Raw genomic sequence first — 16,197 nt, 5'->3', positions numbered from 1 at the left:
TGGGAGCTTACCTTGTGATCTTCTTAGCCCACACAGTTCTTGGTTACAGGCTGTGGAATAGAAACTAAAATTAACGGAAATGGCAATCATGCTGTAGCAGACGTGGCACATATTAATAGATTCTTAGGAAGGAATGTGGGTCCATTTTAACTATTTAACATTTATACTGTGAGCTGTACCATATGGCTTGTAGTTGCAGAAGCTACCATTGTGAAAATAGGACTGCTCCAGAACTCAGAGGCTACACAGCCAATGCTGGGAGGCTTGTAACTTGGAGAACGAAAATATGATTAGTAGGAAGGGTCAGAGATGACCAATGTGCAGTGGGCTCAGAGCTGTGGAGGAGCCAAGTGGGATGATTGCCTTCTGGAGGTCTGAATGGATGCCCACACTAACCTGTTTTAGGCTTCTCGTCTTCATATACTATATCTGTCAAAGCTGTAGCTGTATTTCCTCTATATCATATCTCCGGATCTTCTTTCCCTAGTGCAATTACCATTAGCTTTTGTATGCAAACCTGTTAATCAGAACAAAAGACAGTTTTGTATGAAAAGTGGCTCCCTCTCATTATTACACGCTCCACTGGGACTGAAAATAGTTAGTGTGAGAAATGTGATCTTTGGCAAGAACACAGGATGATGATGAAGCTGGGAGGGAAATAGCCAAATTCTCCCTTAGCAGAAAGTTATTGATCTAAGGGACTATCTGACTTTCTCATAAGAAACTCTCTTAACAATGGCAAATGCTAAAAATCTTTCACAGGATACTGCCAATCTCTGCAATACTTCCTTTTCAATCAGGGTTTTCTGATTTTCCATCCCACATTTTGTACTGCACTGCATAAATGATTTGATTTTGGAAAGGACCTTAGTCCAATCTACACATACTTAGACGTGCAAATTCTGCCGCTATCACGTTACCTGATTTTTACGGCTTGCTGATTGGTGCTGGGTCATTAGATGTGCAGAGGGCAAAATTATGAGTTCACTTCTCTCTTGCATTTGCATCTAAAATAGAACCTACTTGCTGCATCAGCTTCAGATTATGAATCAAAATCCACCTTGCCGTCTTTCTCCCCTCCATTCCTTCCCTTGAACCTGGAGTATAGTCAGAATACATAAGCTGACATGATTGCCATGGCAACTGGCTGTGATGTCATGCAAATAAAGGATTAGCACTGATTTTCACTGCAGGATTGCTCAAAAGGAGATGCTGTGTGAACAAGGAATGCAAAAGGGAGAAAAATAGCATGAATATTGTTAATGGGGAAAACAGAACATTACTGGCATTGTACAATCTGTTTTAAGCAGATGTTCTCTCTTCTCCCCCACCCCATTTTGATCCCCTTTGTGCCAATACTCTGCATTAGGAGGGGAATCATGAACTCTGGAGGGGGGTAGAACCTGAACAAACACCAGGGAGAAAAATATTTTTCTGCTTCTTCTGCTGTCGATATCTTACTTTTCTTTCCTTCTCTTTCTTGGCAGAAATAATGGACACTGAGTGGTCCATGGTGCTACTGGAAGGTCAGCCTACCTACTAGTACCCATCCTTTGCAGCGATTTGTGTCCTTTGCAATTATGCAATTTGCTTCTAACTCGAATCCATTGCTACAGGGCCAACACTCATAGGATAGCAGGGGGGAAATTTACCCAACGCCCTCAATCATTCCTCATTGGTTTCCAGATCTTTTAGCATCTTGGTTGCCCTCTTCTGCACACCTTTCAGCTTGCCAACATCCTTCTTAAATTGTACCCAGAAATGGACACATATTCCAGGTGTGGTCTGATTAAAGCAGAATAGAGTAGGACTATTACTTCCCTTGACCTGGGCACTATACTTCTGTTGATGCAGCCTACAATTGCATTAGCTTTTTTTTTTTTTTTTTTTTTTTGCTACTGCATCACACTCCTGACTTGTGTTAAGCTTGTGGTCTACCAAGATCCCTAGATCCTTTTCACATATACTGCTGTATGGGCATGTTTAGCCTGGAGAAGGAGAGACTGGGAGGAGATATGATACCTGTCTTCAAATATCTAAAGGGCTGTCACATGGAAGATGGGGCAAACTTGTTTACTCCTGCTCTGGAGTGTAGGCCCTGAACCAATGGATTCGAGTTACAAGAAAGGAGATTCCAACCAAACAGCAAGAGCTGTTTAAAGGTGGAATGGACTCCATCAGAAGGAGTTCTCCTTCCTTGGAGGTTTTTCAACAGAGGTTGGATGATCATGTGTCATGGATGCTTTAGTTGAGATTCCAGCATTGCATGGGGTTGGCTTAGATGACCCTGAGGGTCCCTTCCAATTCTATGGTTGAATCAATCACTGAGTAGAGCAAGGGCAATAATGCCTCTGTAGCTGAGCTGTATGAGGAAGGGTTGTGTGCTTGTGTGTGTGTGTATGCTTGTGTCTCCATACAAGTCTATGTGAGAGTGTGGGTGGCCACACCCACCACTGGCTTGTGACCCCCTGTAGAGTTGGTTAAGCAGTCCTCTGGGACCAAAAGCCTATCCATTCCTACCACAGAGCACTCCTTCATGCAGATAATGAACAACCTCAGGAATCATGTGGCGTCACTGGCAGGCTTGTCACCTGACTGGGATTACAGATTTGTCAATTAAATGTAGAGACACCAGTGCGTATAAAAGATGTCACCACACTGTCCTAGCTGGGTTGTGATCCAAACAGTGCCTCCCCAAAAAACCCCCAAAGGCCATTGCATGAGGGCTGAAGGCTGCACAAGCCTGCCGAGAGAGAGAGAGGGAGAGGGGAGAGGGATTGATCCAATATGGTGGTTCTGTCTTAGAACAGAAACTCTTAAATTACAGAGCTTATAGAAGTAAATAAAAGCATTTATTAACCACTTTCTCTTTCTTAGAATCAGTTTTGGAACTCTTAATGGGCCCCACAAATCTTTTCTTTTTTTGAAAGAAAAAGTTAAATGCCTGTAATTTTTTTAAGAAAGGGAAGCTCAAACCACTAGGAACATTATAAAACAACATCTGTGAAAATCTCTTTCTCTCTCTCAAAATCAAGTAATGGCTACAGTTTTTGAAAGCTTCAGAAGGATATTGAAACCAAGATGAAAACAGTCTTTTTATTCTAAATTTCTGTATTTACAGAGAGTGCCATTTTACACAGTGTTGTAAAGTCTCTGCGTAAAAGAGTCATGGTCATTCAATGTTTGTGCTTACATTAGTAGCAAATTTTTAACACTTGAGTATATTAACAAAAAAATAATAACAAGCAGGCATAAAGATATAGCATGTGCTGAATTGTCACATATATTCTTGAAAGAAGGTTGAGGCAGAAGTAAAATGGACTGGGTTTTGTCTTTTATAAAAAAAGGCAAACAATACACAAGCAATAACTGATACTTCTTTTTGTTCATTTACGCATGATATGCTGAGCTTTCACATCAGGATTTGCAGGCACTTTAGCAATCCAGTTATGTGTGTGTACACATGTCTCTTTCACAATCAAAGTTCAGAGCGTCAAACACAAAACCAGCTGTTGCAAAGGAAAATTTCATATACCCAATATACACATTAACAATAACTCTGCTGGAACAATCTTTTTGTTTCCATTATTTTTTGGACACCAACATCTTTTCATGACAATGCTTACCAATGTCCCCGCCCCATTCTCTTTTATTATCCACTTTATGGTTGATCTTTACCATGATACTGAGGTGTAAAAATACAGTAACATGGAAGCACAGAGCAAATTGTCCACAAGGCTTTACAAATTGTCAAAAAACAGGTTTTAAAAAAACTATTTTAAATGCAAAAATAGATTTTTTATTTATTTTGTCCTGTATTCCCCCCCCCCCAAAAAAAAATTAAGGACAAATTAAATTATGATGTATGGAGTGTTTATAATTCATTTTGGGGGTTCATTTTTTTGTAATGGAATATAATAATTAAAAATCCCCACCAAAGTTGTTAAACCAAACCAGAGAGATATTTTTCTCTCCACCATTCTACATGCTTCATGAAACAGCAATGTCCCTCCACTATTATTAGGCAACGTTAACTTATAAATACAAGGTTTTCACTGATAATATAACCTATATATGATTAAAGTATAAGACAAATGCAACAAGGTCCCCAGGATATATGAAACATAACATTTTTTGCTTAGGAATGAGGATAAAGCTTTCTGATAGGACTCAAGAGTGAACGTGTGAAGTCAAAGAAAAACAGCATTTCAGCAGACAGACATTTAAATATTTATCAACTGTAAAACATCAAGGGCTAAAGATCATGACTGAACATTCAACCTTACTGCTTACAAGTGATACGTACCCCTTTCCCTTAATCAAAGGTATGGCAATGCATCTTTTAATTAAAAACAAATTAATGATGTATGTTGGAACCGGACCTCACTGAAGCATTGAACACCTGACAGCAAAATGTAGTGAAGCAGACAGTGATAGCACAGAACTGGGCTAGGACACTTGATAACTAAGACACATCACTTGCCTAGAGTATGATTGTCAAATGATGGAAAATCCTTCCATGATATAACACTTGAGACACAATGGCAAAGACATAAGGCCCTCTGATTCTTTGCCTATATTGCTAAAGGCACTGAAGCAGACAAGAATTCCTTAGTACCTCCTTTTTGTAAAAAGAAGAAGAAGCCCCCCCCCCCATACAAGTCTCTTCATATGAAAATGTTCCTTTATTGCATGGGACGTTGACCTTTTTCTTCGACTCAAGAATAAAATGGTCTTCCCTTTTCTGGCGCTTGCAATCTGTTTAGCCTGGCAACCTGAGATGGCGAAGGGGGTACATCATGTCTGAAAGGACCTTTGGGAGTGGCATAATTTGGGTCCTGAACTTTCTTATAGGAGTCATAGTTGCTGGACCCTTCAGAAGATGTCTTTTTTTTCAGCTGCTGCTCTTTCCGCCTCTGCTCTTGACGCAACAGCTCTTGAGTTTCAAGCATTACCCGGGCGTTGAAGCCATGGCCTCCCATGTAGCCGTTCCTGGAGCCCTGATAGCTGGAATACCTCGGGTTGTCTTTTGCACTTTGGAAACCTTCGCCCGGAGGATAGTTCTGCTCCCAAGAATCTTGAGACACAGAGCTTGCATTTTTCCGGCTTTGCCTGAAAATCAGAACAAGGTATTTATTATACTTCTTTACACTTATGTAAAACACTTGTTATATTTCTGGAAAACTTTTCGAGTTTTTTTATGCCTCAGTATGAGAAACTAAGTCAAGTCACTCATTCTCCATAGAATAACAAACAACTGATCAAGATTGAACATTGGCTATTACTACTGAAGAGTAGTTGCTGGAGGAAGGTCTATCACTTCCAATCTGCTTGCGGGTGGAGGGATTCCTGAAGGTAATCCATTGGCCACTGTGGAAAGCTAGATGCTGGACTGAATGACCCCATAATCTAATTCAGAAGGTCTCTTCTTTTGCCTCCTACCAACCACCAGGCCATCATTTACCCTCTGAAGTCTATCAAAGTGGGTATCCTTCAGGAAGGGCTTAAGAACACAAGAAGAGACCTACCGGTTCAGACCAAAGGCCTGCTCAGCCCAGCATCCTGTTCTCACAGCAGCCTATGGGAAGTCCATGAGCAGGCACGAGTACACTATTCTTCTCCCACTTGTGATCCATAGGAACTGGCATTTAAAGGTCTACTGACTCTGATACTGGAGGTGCTGTATAGCCATTGAGACTAGTCAATGCCATTTGTCTAGAAAAAGGTGCTGGAACACACCATGAACATCTCCCTGTATTCTCTTATAATGGCAATGGCACCCACCTGAGAGATGCCAGAACTCAGTTCTGGCGAGTTCCCACTGAAAAAAAGCCCTGTGACTAGTACACCTAACCTTAAAAGGATAGTATTTCCCTCCACGAATCCCACTTTATACACACTTATGACCAAGGAAGTCCTCTTCCACATAACCACACACAACACATCCAAAGATGAACTGAGTGTAGTCCAACAAGAATGCTGAACCATAATCAATATGACATAGAATTGTGGTCAGTTAATCACATGCAAAGGCAGTTTGTTGGGGGTTTTGTACAAAAGATAGCACCAAGAAACCCAATGCATTTAGCTGCAGACATACTGTATTTCTTGACATGGGTCACAACCCAGCAGGGCTTAAGCATGTCTGATGGTGTGTTTGAACATGGCCACTCTCTTTTGTAATAGATTTGACCATAGATCCAAATGCTGAGCATGGCAACAATCCAAATAAAGTTACTTGTGACTCCCTTATACTGATTAGCTGCTGACTAGCTGTTTTTTGTTGAAAGGAAAGCAGGGTATAAAATTAAAGAAAATAAATAAATGGATTTAAAGCAGAGTTAGCTGACTTTAGCTTTACTGGTACTTACAGATTTTTCTCCAAATATATAGGAGTAGTCTCCTTTTGCATACTTGCATACTGTCATATGCTGTGCTTAAGTCAACACTCTTAGCACATTTTCTTTCACATCACTTTTATTCATCATTGTGGAGGCACACCCTTTCTGTGTTTCATACATGTATTCCAGAATTTCAGTTTCTGGCTCCTTACCTAACTATTAATGCTGATTTTCTCACATGTCAATACAATCGCCCAGATAAAGCTTTTCTAGTTCTGTTAAGACTGCAGTATTGAAACTCCCCTTCCCCTCTCCCAATGCCTAGCTTTCAACTCCAAATAGCAGAAGAATCTGCTGGTTTCAGAAGAAGTTTGCCAGGGAGTGATGCAACATTTCAGGCAATATCACGTTGGAATCCCAGATGATGATGCCAGCTTGGCAGGTAGACTTACCCCCTTGTCTCTTTTGCTTAGAGTAACCAGCTATTCTTCAATTTACATGTGTTCCTTGAGGCACTACACTCTAAATATTCACAGTCTGACAGCTAATACTGTAATAGCAATTACAACTTTCAACAATAATTCTGCAATAGACCTGGACATGGGACATTAGTATGCAGGGCTTTACCAACCCTGATTGCCAAAGGTCTGTCTTTTGCCTTACGAAGCCCAGCATGCTCATGCAACTGCAGAGGAAAACTGTTTCCAATATATGTAGTATCAGAACATTCCACTATGTGGTATTTAAGCAAGCTGAGCAGAACTCAGACTGTCATTACTGTCTAATGGAACACATGAAGCTGCCTTGGACTATAACAGGCCATTGGCCCATCACTGTTGAGTTTAAATGGCAGCAGAAATGCTATCTATTTGTACGGTATTGTGCCTGAGATAGTGAAACCTCACCATAAACAGTGCATGCATTAACGACAAAGGGGTTTGTTTTGTGTACAGGAGTGGGGCCAGTCAGAGTGCAGAGAGAGAGAGTTAATGCACGTGAGCAAGACACAGAGATGATGGAAGGGGGAGATGAAATGGAGACAGACAAAAGTGAATTAAAGTGCCAGCTTCCTTGGGCTTGAGGTAAGCAAAAGAGTGTTGCCCTGAAACCAACAGCCCTGACCCTCAAGCAAACAGGGCTGACTTCATAGGGGGCATGCAGCTCCACTTGGTTCTACCAATGTATGCACATGGACAGCCTCTTTTCTTCTGCCTACCTCTCAGATGAGGGCAGGGAAAGTGGAGAAGATAAAGAGAGTATACCAATCCCCAGTCCGTCAACATGTAGAGCTGGACAAGCCTCCAGAGAGAACAAGCAGAGAGTAGTTCAGAGTGGGATTGCACCAGTTCCTCCCCTTCTCACTCTAGATCAGGGGTAGTCTACCTTTTTATACCAACCGCCCACAAATGCATCTTTCTTGATGGTAAAATTTCCTTACCACCCACCAGTGCTTGATGGAAGGAGGATTCAGCTTGTGCCGTAGAACCCCCTACTGCCTACCTAGAATCCTGAAACACCCACTAGTGGGCAGTAGGGACCAGGCTGACAACCCCTGCTCTAGATAGGTCCTTGTTTATCAGATTCCCCTTTGCTTTCTCACCAATTAGACAAAAGAACATAAAAAGAAACTGCTAGATCAGGCCAATGGTCCATCCAGCCCAGCATCCTGTTCACACAGTGGACCACCAGATGCCTGTGAGAAACCCCAAAGCAGGACCTGAGTTCAACAGCACTCCCCTCTCCTGTGGTTCCAAGCAACGGACATTCAAAGGCATATTGTCTCTGACAACAGAGGCAAAACACAGGCATCCTGGTTAGTAGTCACTGAGAGCCTTGCCAAATCCTGCTTTAAAGACACCCAGGCTGGTGGCCATCACTACTTCTTGTGTGAGTGAACTTCTAATGTTTCTGTGTTGTCACCCAACATTTAGTGATTTATTTAAAACATTTCTATCTCACCAGTCAGTCCATCAGGAACTCTGAAGGCAACTTACTAAGAGCAGCAATATATCAAAGAAGTTAATAAAACAGAAAATAGCCACCAAATAATAGAGGATTTCAACACAAAAAGAAATCAAAAGAGAGTCCATTGGACTCAGGATTCCTGAGAACTACATTTCCCAGGGCCTCTTCTTCCAGGGATACTGAGTTTTCCTATTACTGACACAAGAGAAGGAAAGAAATATTGACGCTCTGCTACCAGGCAGATCTGGGACCTTGGATAATGCCAAGGAGAATTACAGGTAATTTATTATGCTTTGTCCTGTGGAAGATAACTCAAACCTTATATTATCACTGGTAGTTATGCAACATGGACAGGCAGCTTTGTGACATTGCCATTTTACTTCCCTTTCCATCCACACAAAGTGAAAGGCCATATTGTCAACACAAGTACGTATTGCACAATGAGATTTCTGAGTGAATATGGTGTGAATCATTCACTCTTTTATTTAAGTTCACATAAGCTTTCTAAAGCATCCCAGAAACCTTTTTAACAGCAGGCTCCAACTTCGAGAAAACGTTACTTTTAAGCAGCTTCACATTGAAAATGACAATAGATTAAGCTGATTCACACCATATTCACTCTGCCTGTTAGCAATAAGGCAAGCAAGATTGGTTGGGTTCTTTTAACACCACTTTTATGAGAAGATATCAGAGAAATGTATGAATTCTGGAAACAATTTATATTTATAACTGCATGAATGTAGATTATCCATGAAGCGAGGAAACAAAGACTGAAGTACTTATTAATTTGTTTGTGCACAGATGTTTTGTAGCACAGACCTTGAACAAACAGTTTTCCTTGAACTGAGAATATATTTTGCAGCTCTGCAGAAGGTTATTCCACAGTCCCCTGTAATTCATAAATGAAATAATAATGCACTACATGTTTCTTCCGACAAAAAATTACAGTTTATCATAGACATAATTTGGGGAACTGCAAAAATGCAGTCATGCAGTAGTGATCTTCCCTTAATTGAGAAGGCAAGGAAAGCTCTGTAGGATCAGTCTAAAAGTTGATCTGGTACAGCATTTAGTCCCACAGTGGAACCAGTTCAACCAGTTGCCCCGGGACACCCACAAGCAGGGCAAAGAAGGCAATAATATCTGGCTGAGCACTCAGAGACTTAGAAAATAATAATAATAATAATAATAATTTATTATTTGTACCCCGCCCATCTGGCTGGGTTTCCCCAGCCACTCTGGGCGGCTTCCACAGAAACCAAAAAACACTAAAATATCATACATTAAAAGCTTCCCTGAATAGGGCCGCCTTAAGATGTTTTCTGAATGTCAGGTAGTTGTCCATCACCTTGACATCTGATGGGAGGGCATTCCACAGGGCGGGCGCCACCACCGAAAAGGCCCTCTGTCTGGTTCCCTGTAGCTTCGCTTCTCGCAATGAGGGAACCGCCAGAAGGCCCTCGGCGCTGGACCTCAGCGTCCGGGCAGAATGATGGGGGTGGAGACGCTCCTTCAGGTATACTGGGCCGAAGCCGTTTAGGGCTTTAAAGGTCAACACCAACACTTTGAATTGTGCTCGGAAACGTACTGGGAGCCAATGTAGGTCTTTCAAGACCGGTGTTATGTGGTCTCGGCGGCCGCCCCCAGTCACCAGTCTAGCTGCCGCATTCTGGATTAGCTGTAGTTTCCGAGTCACCTTCAAAGGTAGCCCCACGTAGAGCGCATTGCAGTAGTCCAAGCGGGAGATAACTAGAGCATGCACCACTCTGGCCAAACAGTCAGCGGGCAGGTAGGGTCTCAGCCTGCGTACCAGGTGGAGTTGGTAAACAGCTGCCCTGGATACAGAATTGACCTGTGCCTCCATGGACAGCTGTGAGTCCAAAATGACTCCCAGGCTACGCACCTGGTCCTTCAGGGGCACAGTTACCCCATTCAGGACCAGGGAGTCCTCCACACCAGCCCGCCCCCTGTCCCCCAAGAACAGTACTTCTGTCTTGTCAGGATTCAACTTCAATCCATTAGCCGCCATCCATCCTCCAACCGCCTCCAGGCACTCACACAGGACCTTCACCGCCTTCACTGGTTCTGATTTGAAAGAAAGGTAGAGCTGGGTATCATCTGCATATTGATGGACACCCAGTCCAAACCCCCTGATGATCTCTCCCAGCGGCTTCATATAGATGTTAAAAAGCATGGGGGAGAGGACGGAACCCTGAGGCACCCCACAAGTGAGGGCCCAGGGGTCTGAACACTCATCCCCCACCACCACTTTCTGAACACGGCCCAGGAGAAAGGAGCGAAACCACTGTATAACAGTGCCCCCAGCTCCCAACCCCTCTAGACGGTCCAGAAGGATGTTATGGTCGATTGTATCAAAGGCCGCTGAGAGATCCAGCAGAACTAGGAAACAACTCTCACCTTTGTCCCTAGCTCGCCGGAGATCATCAACCAGTGCGACCAAGGCAGTTTCAGTCCCATGATGAGGCCTGAACCCTGATTGGAAGGGATCCAAATGGTCCGCATCCTGCAGGCGTGCCTGGAGTTGTTCAGCAACCACACGCTCAATCACCTTGCCCAAGAATGGAAGATTTGAGACTGGGCGATAGTTGGCCATACTGGCCGGGTCTAAAGATGGTTTTTTAAGAAGCGGTTTAATGACCGCCTCTTTCAGCGGATCTGGGAATGTTCCCTCACAGAGGGAAGTATTCACCACCCCGCAGAGCCCATCGCCCAGCCCTTCCCGGCTAGCTTTTATAAGCCAGGATGGGCAAGGATCAAGGAGACAGGTGGTTGGTTTCACTCGTCCAAGCAGCCTGTCCACATCCTCGGGGGTAACGGATTGAAATTGATTCCATGCAACTTGACCAGACAGGGCTCTAGCACTCTCCCGCCCCAGCCCTGCTCCCACGGTGGTGTCTAGCTCCTTCCGAATATGAGTGATTTTATCTGCAAAAAACTTTGCAAAATCGTTGCAGGAGATCTTGGGGTCTTTACAAGGCCCCGATGGTAAAGGTGGTTCCGTTAAATTGCGGACCACCTGAAAGAGTCTCCTGCTACTATTTTCTGCAGATGCAATAGAGGCGGTGAAGAAAGTCTTCTTCGCCGTCACTATCGCCACTTGGTAGGCTCGACGTTGAGCTCTAACCTGTGTCCGGTCAGATTCAGAGTGAGTTTTCTGCCACCGACGCTCTAGCCGTCTCAGCGATTGTTTCATCGCCCTCAGCTCCGAAGAAAACCACGGGGCTGTCCGGGCTCCATGCAATCGGAGAGGGCGCTTCGGAGCCAGACAGTCGATAGCCCTGGTTAACTCCACATTCCAGCGGGCCACCAGGGAGTCAGCTGAAAGGCCATCAACATGGGATAAAGCATCCCCTACCACTCTCTGGAAACCATTTGGATCCATTAAGTGGCGGGGGCGGACCATCCGAATTGGTCCCACCTCCCTGCAGAGGGGAAGGGTCGCGGAGAAGCCCAGTTGCACCAGGAAGTGATCTGACCATGGCACTTCTTTGGTTTCATTTTTACTTAGTGTCAGATCACCCACGTCGCTAGAGGTGAATACCAGGTCTAAGGCATGTCCATGACTATGAGTTGGGCCCAACTTATTCAGGGACAGCCCCATGGAGGCCATGCTTTCCACGAAGTCCCGAGCGGCCCCTTGTAAGGTCGTGTCGGCGTGGATGTTAAAATCCCCTAGGACAACCAAACTAGGTGTCTCCAGGAGAACCTCCGCCACGACCTGAAGCAGCTCGGACAGGGAATCCTTGGTGCAGCGGGGAGGTCGGTACACCAAAAGGAATCCTGTACTGCCCCTATTGCCCAACTTCCAGAACATGCACTCAGAAAACTGGGTCTTCCCAGTAGGACGCCTGGTGCAGACTAATGACTTCCTAAAAATCACTGCAACCCCCCCTCCCCGCCCACATGACCTGGGTTGCTGTGCGTAAGAGAAACCTGGTGGGCAAGCGGCAGCAAGGACGGGCCCATCTGTCTCATTCAACCAGGTCTCTGTCACACAAGCCAGGTCAAATCCTCCATCCACAATCAGGTCGTGGATGGCAGTGGTTTTATTCACCATTGACCTGGCATTACACAGCAACACCTTCAGGTTATGTGGGTTTCCCCTGTTGATTCCAGTATCCATCTGGTCAAGGCCAGACCCGGAGGCAGGGATAGTCTTCAAACAACGACTAAACCTGCCTCCTCGGTAATGACATGGTCTGGTCTTAGCGTAACTCCGCCTCCTGCCCATGATCACCGAGATCGGATGTCCCAGTGCTTCCCCCCCTGTGGAACTTGTCCCAGCCATCGTGTTGGCTGGGGCCTCACTCCCAGGCAGCCCTGATCCCACCCCTTAAAAACAAAACACAAACTATACAGAACCAATAAAACAACAGAAAACAAAAACAGAACAATTACACTAAAATTAATCCCCAACCAAATATCCATTACACCCACCCACCCCCAGCAAGAGAAAAAAGGAAAAAAAGAAATACAAATTTAAATTGCCACCGACTGCTTGAGGACATTTTAAAACACATTGGAACAGGGAAGCAATTGCAGAACACTTCCCAGCTTCCCCAAAAGTTTGTTCCAAATAAGGGCCTGGGCCACGCCCCCTGGGCCAGTTGGAGAAGGCCCTGGAAGGGAGCAGGCCCTGCAGTCCTCACCCAGCCGATGGTCCGAGGCTTCCCTGCAGCAGGAGTCCCTTTATAGCTGGGAGAAAGGGCCTGGGCCACGCCCCCTGGGCCAGTTGGAAAAGGCCCTGGAAGGGAGCAGGCCCTGCAGTCCTCACCCAGCCGATGGTCCGAGGCTTCCCTGCAGCAGGAGTCCCTTTATAGCCGGGAGAAAGGGCCTGGGCCACGCCCCCTGGGCCAGTTGGAAAAGGCCCTGGAAGGGAGCAGGCCCTGCAGTCCTCACCCAGCCGATGGTCCGAGGCTTCCCTGCAGCAGGAGTCCCTTTATAGCGGGAGAAAGGGCCTGGGCCATGCCCCCTGGGCCAGTTGGAAAAGGCCCTGGAAGGGAGCAGGCCCTACAGTCCTCACCCAGCCGATGGTCCGAGGCTTCCCTGCAGCAGGAGTCCCTTTATAGCCGGGAGAAAGGGCCTGGGCCACGCCCCCTGGGCCAGTTGGAGAAGGCCCTGGAAGGGAGCAGGCCCTGCAGTCCTCACCCAGCCGATGGTCCGAGGCTTCCCTGCAGCAGGAGTCCCTTTATAGCCGGGAGAAAGGGCCTGGGCCACGCCCCCTGGGCCAGTTGGAGAAGGCCCTGGAAGGGAGCAGGCCCTGCAGTCCTCACCCAGCCGATGGTCCGAGGCTTCCCTGCAGCAGGAGTCCCTTTATAGCCGGGAGAAAGGGCCTGGGCCACGCCCCCTGGGCCAGTTGGAGAAGGCCCTGGAAGGGAGCAGGCCCTGCAGTCCTCACCCAGTCGATGGTCCGAGGCTTCCCTGCAGCAGGAGTCCCTTTATAGCTGGGAGAAAGGGCCTGGGCCACGCCCCCTGGGCCAGTTGGAAAAGGCCCTGGAAGGGAGCAGGCCCTGCAGTCCTCACCCAGCCGATGGTCACCTTTTTGACTATAGACAAGGAATATGCAGGCAAAGCCCTTGAATAAACTACTCATTGACTTAAGGCAGCATTCCTCAAACTGGTGCCCTTTAGATATTTAGGACTACAACTCCCATCGGCACGGCTGACTGGAGCTGCTGATAGTTTTAGTCTAAAATATCTGGAGTGCACTGGGCTCCTATGGTTTCCTTCCCCCATTCAAACCCAATTCTTACCAACCTCATCCAATCCTCCAATACATCAGTTCAATGAAGAAGAAGAAGAAAAGACAAAATCACAGAATCAGCCTTTGGCTTTGATGAGAGTTGTTCTTGCTAGATCAAAATCAAATGAAAAACTCTCCCACTTGTTCTCCCCCTCACTCTCAAGGGCACCTGCTCTTTTCTAAACCAATCTTCCATTCTGCCTCACTAGACTTTATTTTCCCAAGACTCTCAAATTTACTTTAAACATGACTCAAACAATCTCTGTCCCAAACCAGCCTCAATCATTCAGCAAATGTCTGAATGCGTTAGGGGCAGCGCTTGGGTAGTCATGAACAACCCCTTTCCTTTGGAATACATCTCCCTCCTAGACTCAAGACTGCCTGTGAGCACTTTTTGCTTATAAACTAAAGTATGTGTATAGACAGCACTTAAATATTAGAACCAATTAAATGTGTCAGAAAATTGGAAGTATCCCAATCTGATATAGCTTTTCATGGTAATCTCTCTATTCACTCAATTAATTCTTTTATGACATACATCCACATTATACATCCAAGATTCGCTTTGTTACAAGCTATACAAGAAAGACTTCCCATTACCGCTACTTCCTCCTGTCAAGTTCATATTTATTTTCATTACATGAAACTATAATGCAGAAGAATCCCTAAATCTCTAAAATTTTGGAACCCAGTTTTATGGGCTACAGCAGGGCTGTCAACTGTCATCATTGCTGACCACTGCTTTTGCCCCCCTCTCCACAGCAGCTAGCCAAGAAGTTTGAATGGCCTGAAGCACCTGCCAAGACAGGCTCATCTCTTTCTAACCCACACCTGGGCAGCAGGAGGAAGCTGTACTTCAGAAACCCATTTGCAGAAATCTAAAATTAATTTTTCCTGCCCGGCACCATTTTAAAACACTTTACGCCCAATAGCTACCAGGAAGACAACATTTGAAAGCTTTGTTTTTTATTTTCATTTATTAAGATCAGATCTGGCAAAAAAAGTAGCTCAAAAACTGCTCAAATTTAAGGGCACCTCTCTCCAAGGAAGCCACATTGAGGTTGCAATTTGTGACATTCATGCCAATTCTCCTCTCACCTGGTATACAAATAACTATGTATGTTCTACACAGAATGGGTCATATAACCCTCCCTTATACTACTTCTCCTTTTCTGGAAGTCCTCCCCCCCCCCTCATTTTGCTATTTTTGATATACAGTGGTACCTCAGTTTTCGAACCTAATCCGTTCCGGAAAAGAGTTCATGTTCTGAAACGTTCGAAAACTAAAAACTCAATACAGAAGCCTCAATATGGAAAACTCAATACAAAAGCTACATCGCATGTTTGACTTCTGAGGTGTGTTCGAAAACTGAAGCTTTTACTTCCGGGTTTACTGCGTTTGAAAACTGAAATGTTCGTCAACGGAGACGTTTGAAAACCGAGGTACCACTGTACTAGGATGTAGTGCTTTTTTCTGGGGGATACTCGAGGGTACCCAGTATTGGCACCTTTTTTTCTAGAACAAAAGCAATGCTAGGATGGTTCTAGGAAATACTACCAAATTCTCCTCTACATCCCTTACCATAGCAAAATACTCCGAGTCAGTACTTTGAAGGAAGCAACAGATTTTTCTCCTTCCCCATGCTTCCCTTGCCGCTTTCAAAATGGCCTCTCTCTCTTCTCAAAACTTTGTTCAGCAAATACATTTCTCTCTTGCACGCTCACAAACCACTTCTAATGTCTTCACTGAATTCACCACCCCCTGCTTTTCTTTCTATCTCCCCCTGCTTCCATTAAGAAAGTCACATCACTCACACTGTTGGCTCCAGAACTGAAGTATTTGCCTTTCCCCTTACTAATCACCCCCAAACTCCCCTCATTTGTGAAAATAACATACTTGTATCCCTCTTCCTTCCTTCCTTCCTTTCCTTATCTTTTCCACACAAACACACCTCTGTCGCCCTTAAGGCTTATGTTTTCTATTTTTTCCTCTTCATTGCTGTGGGCAGACAGACACTCTTTCTCCTCACCTACTTTCTGCATCCTAGCTATGCATTTCTATACATGCTTTTAGAACTGACAACTTGTGGATTAGTTTTAACTCCTTTATTAGTTTTAAACTTCCCC

General features: G+C 45.0%; 1 protein-coding gene across 6 annotated transcripts in view; it reads right to left on the bottom strand.

Moving 5' to 3' along the window:
* Positions 1–3,082: 3,082 nt before the first annotated feature.
* Positions 3,083–16,197, bottom strand: part of PARD3 (par-3 family cell polarity regulator) — a 567,261-nt gene continuing 554,146 nt past the window's right edge. For all 6 annotated transcript variants that reach the window (XM_083466611.1, XM_083466612.1, XM_083466608.1 and 3 more), the window contains one exon: positions 3,083–5,112. In XM_083466611.1, the coding sequence (XP_083322737.1) occupies positions 4,719–5,112 (394 nt within the window). In that variant the 3' untranslated portion in view covers positions 3,083–4,718. The remainder of the gene's footprint in view (positions 5,113–16,197) is intronic.

Source organism: Podarcis liolepis (assembly GCF_965112155.1).
Source record: "Podarcis liolepis genome assembly, chromosome: 12".
Lineage (NCBI taxonomy): Eukaryota > Metazoa > Chordata > Lepidosauria > Squamata > Lacertidae > Podarcis > Podarcis liolepis.
Note: the sequence above shows the minus strand (reverse complement) of the source record. Positions and strands in the feature narration are given on the sequence as shown.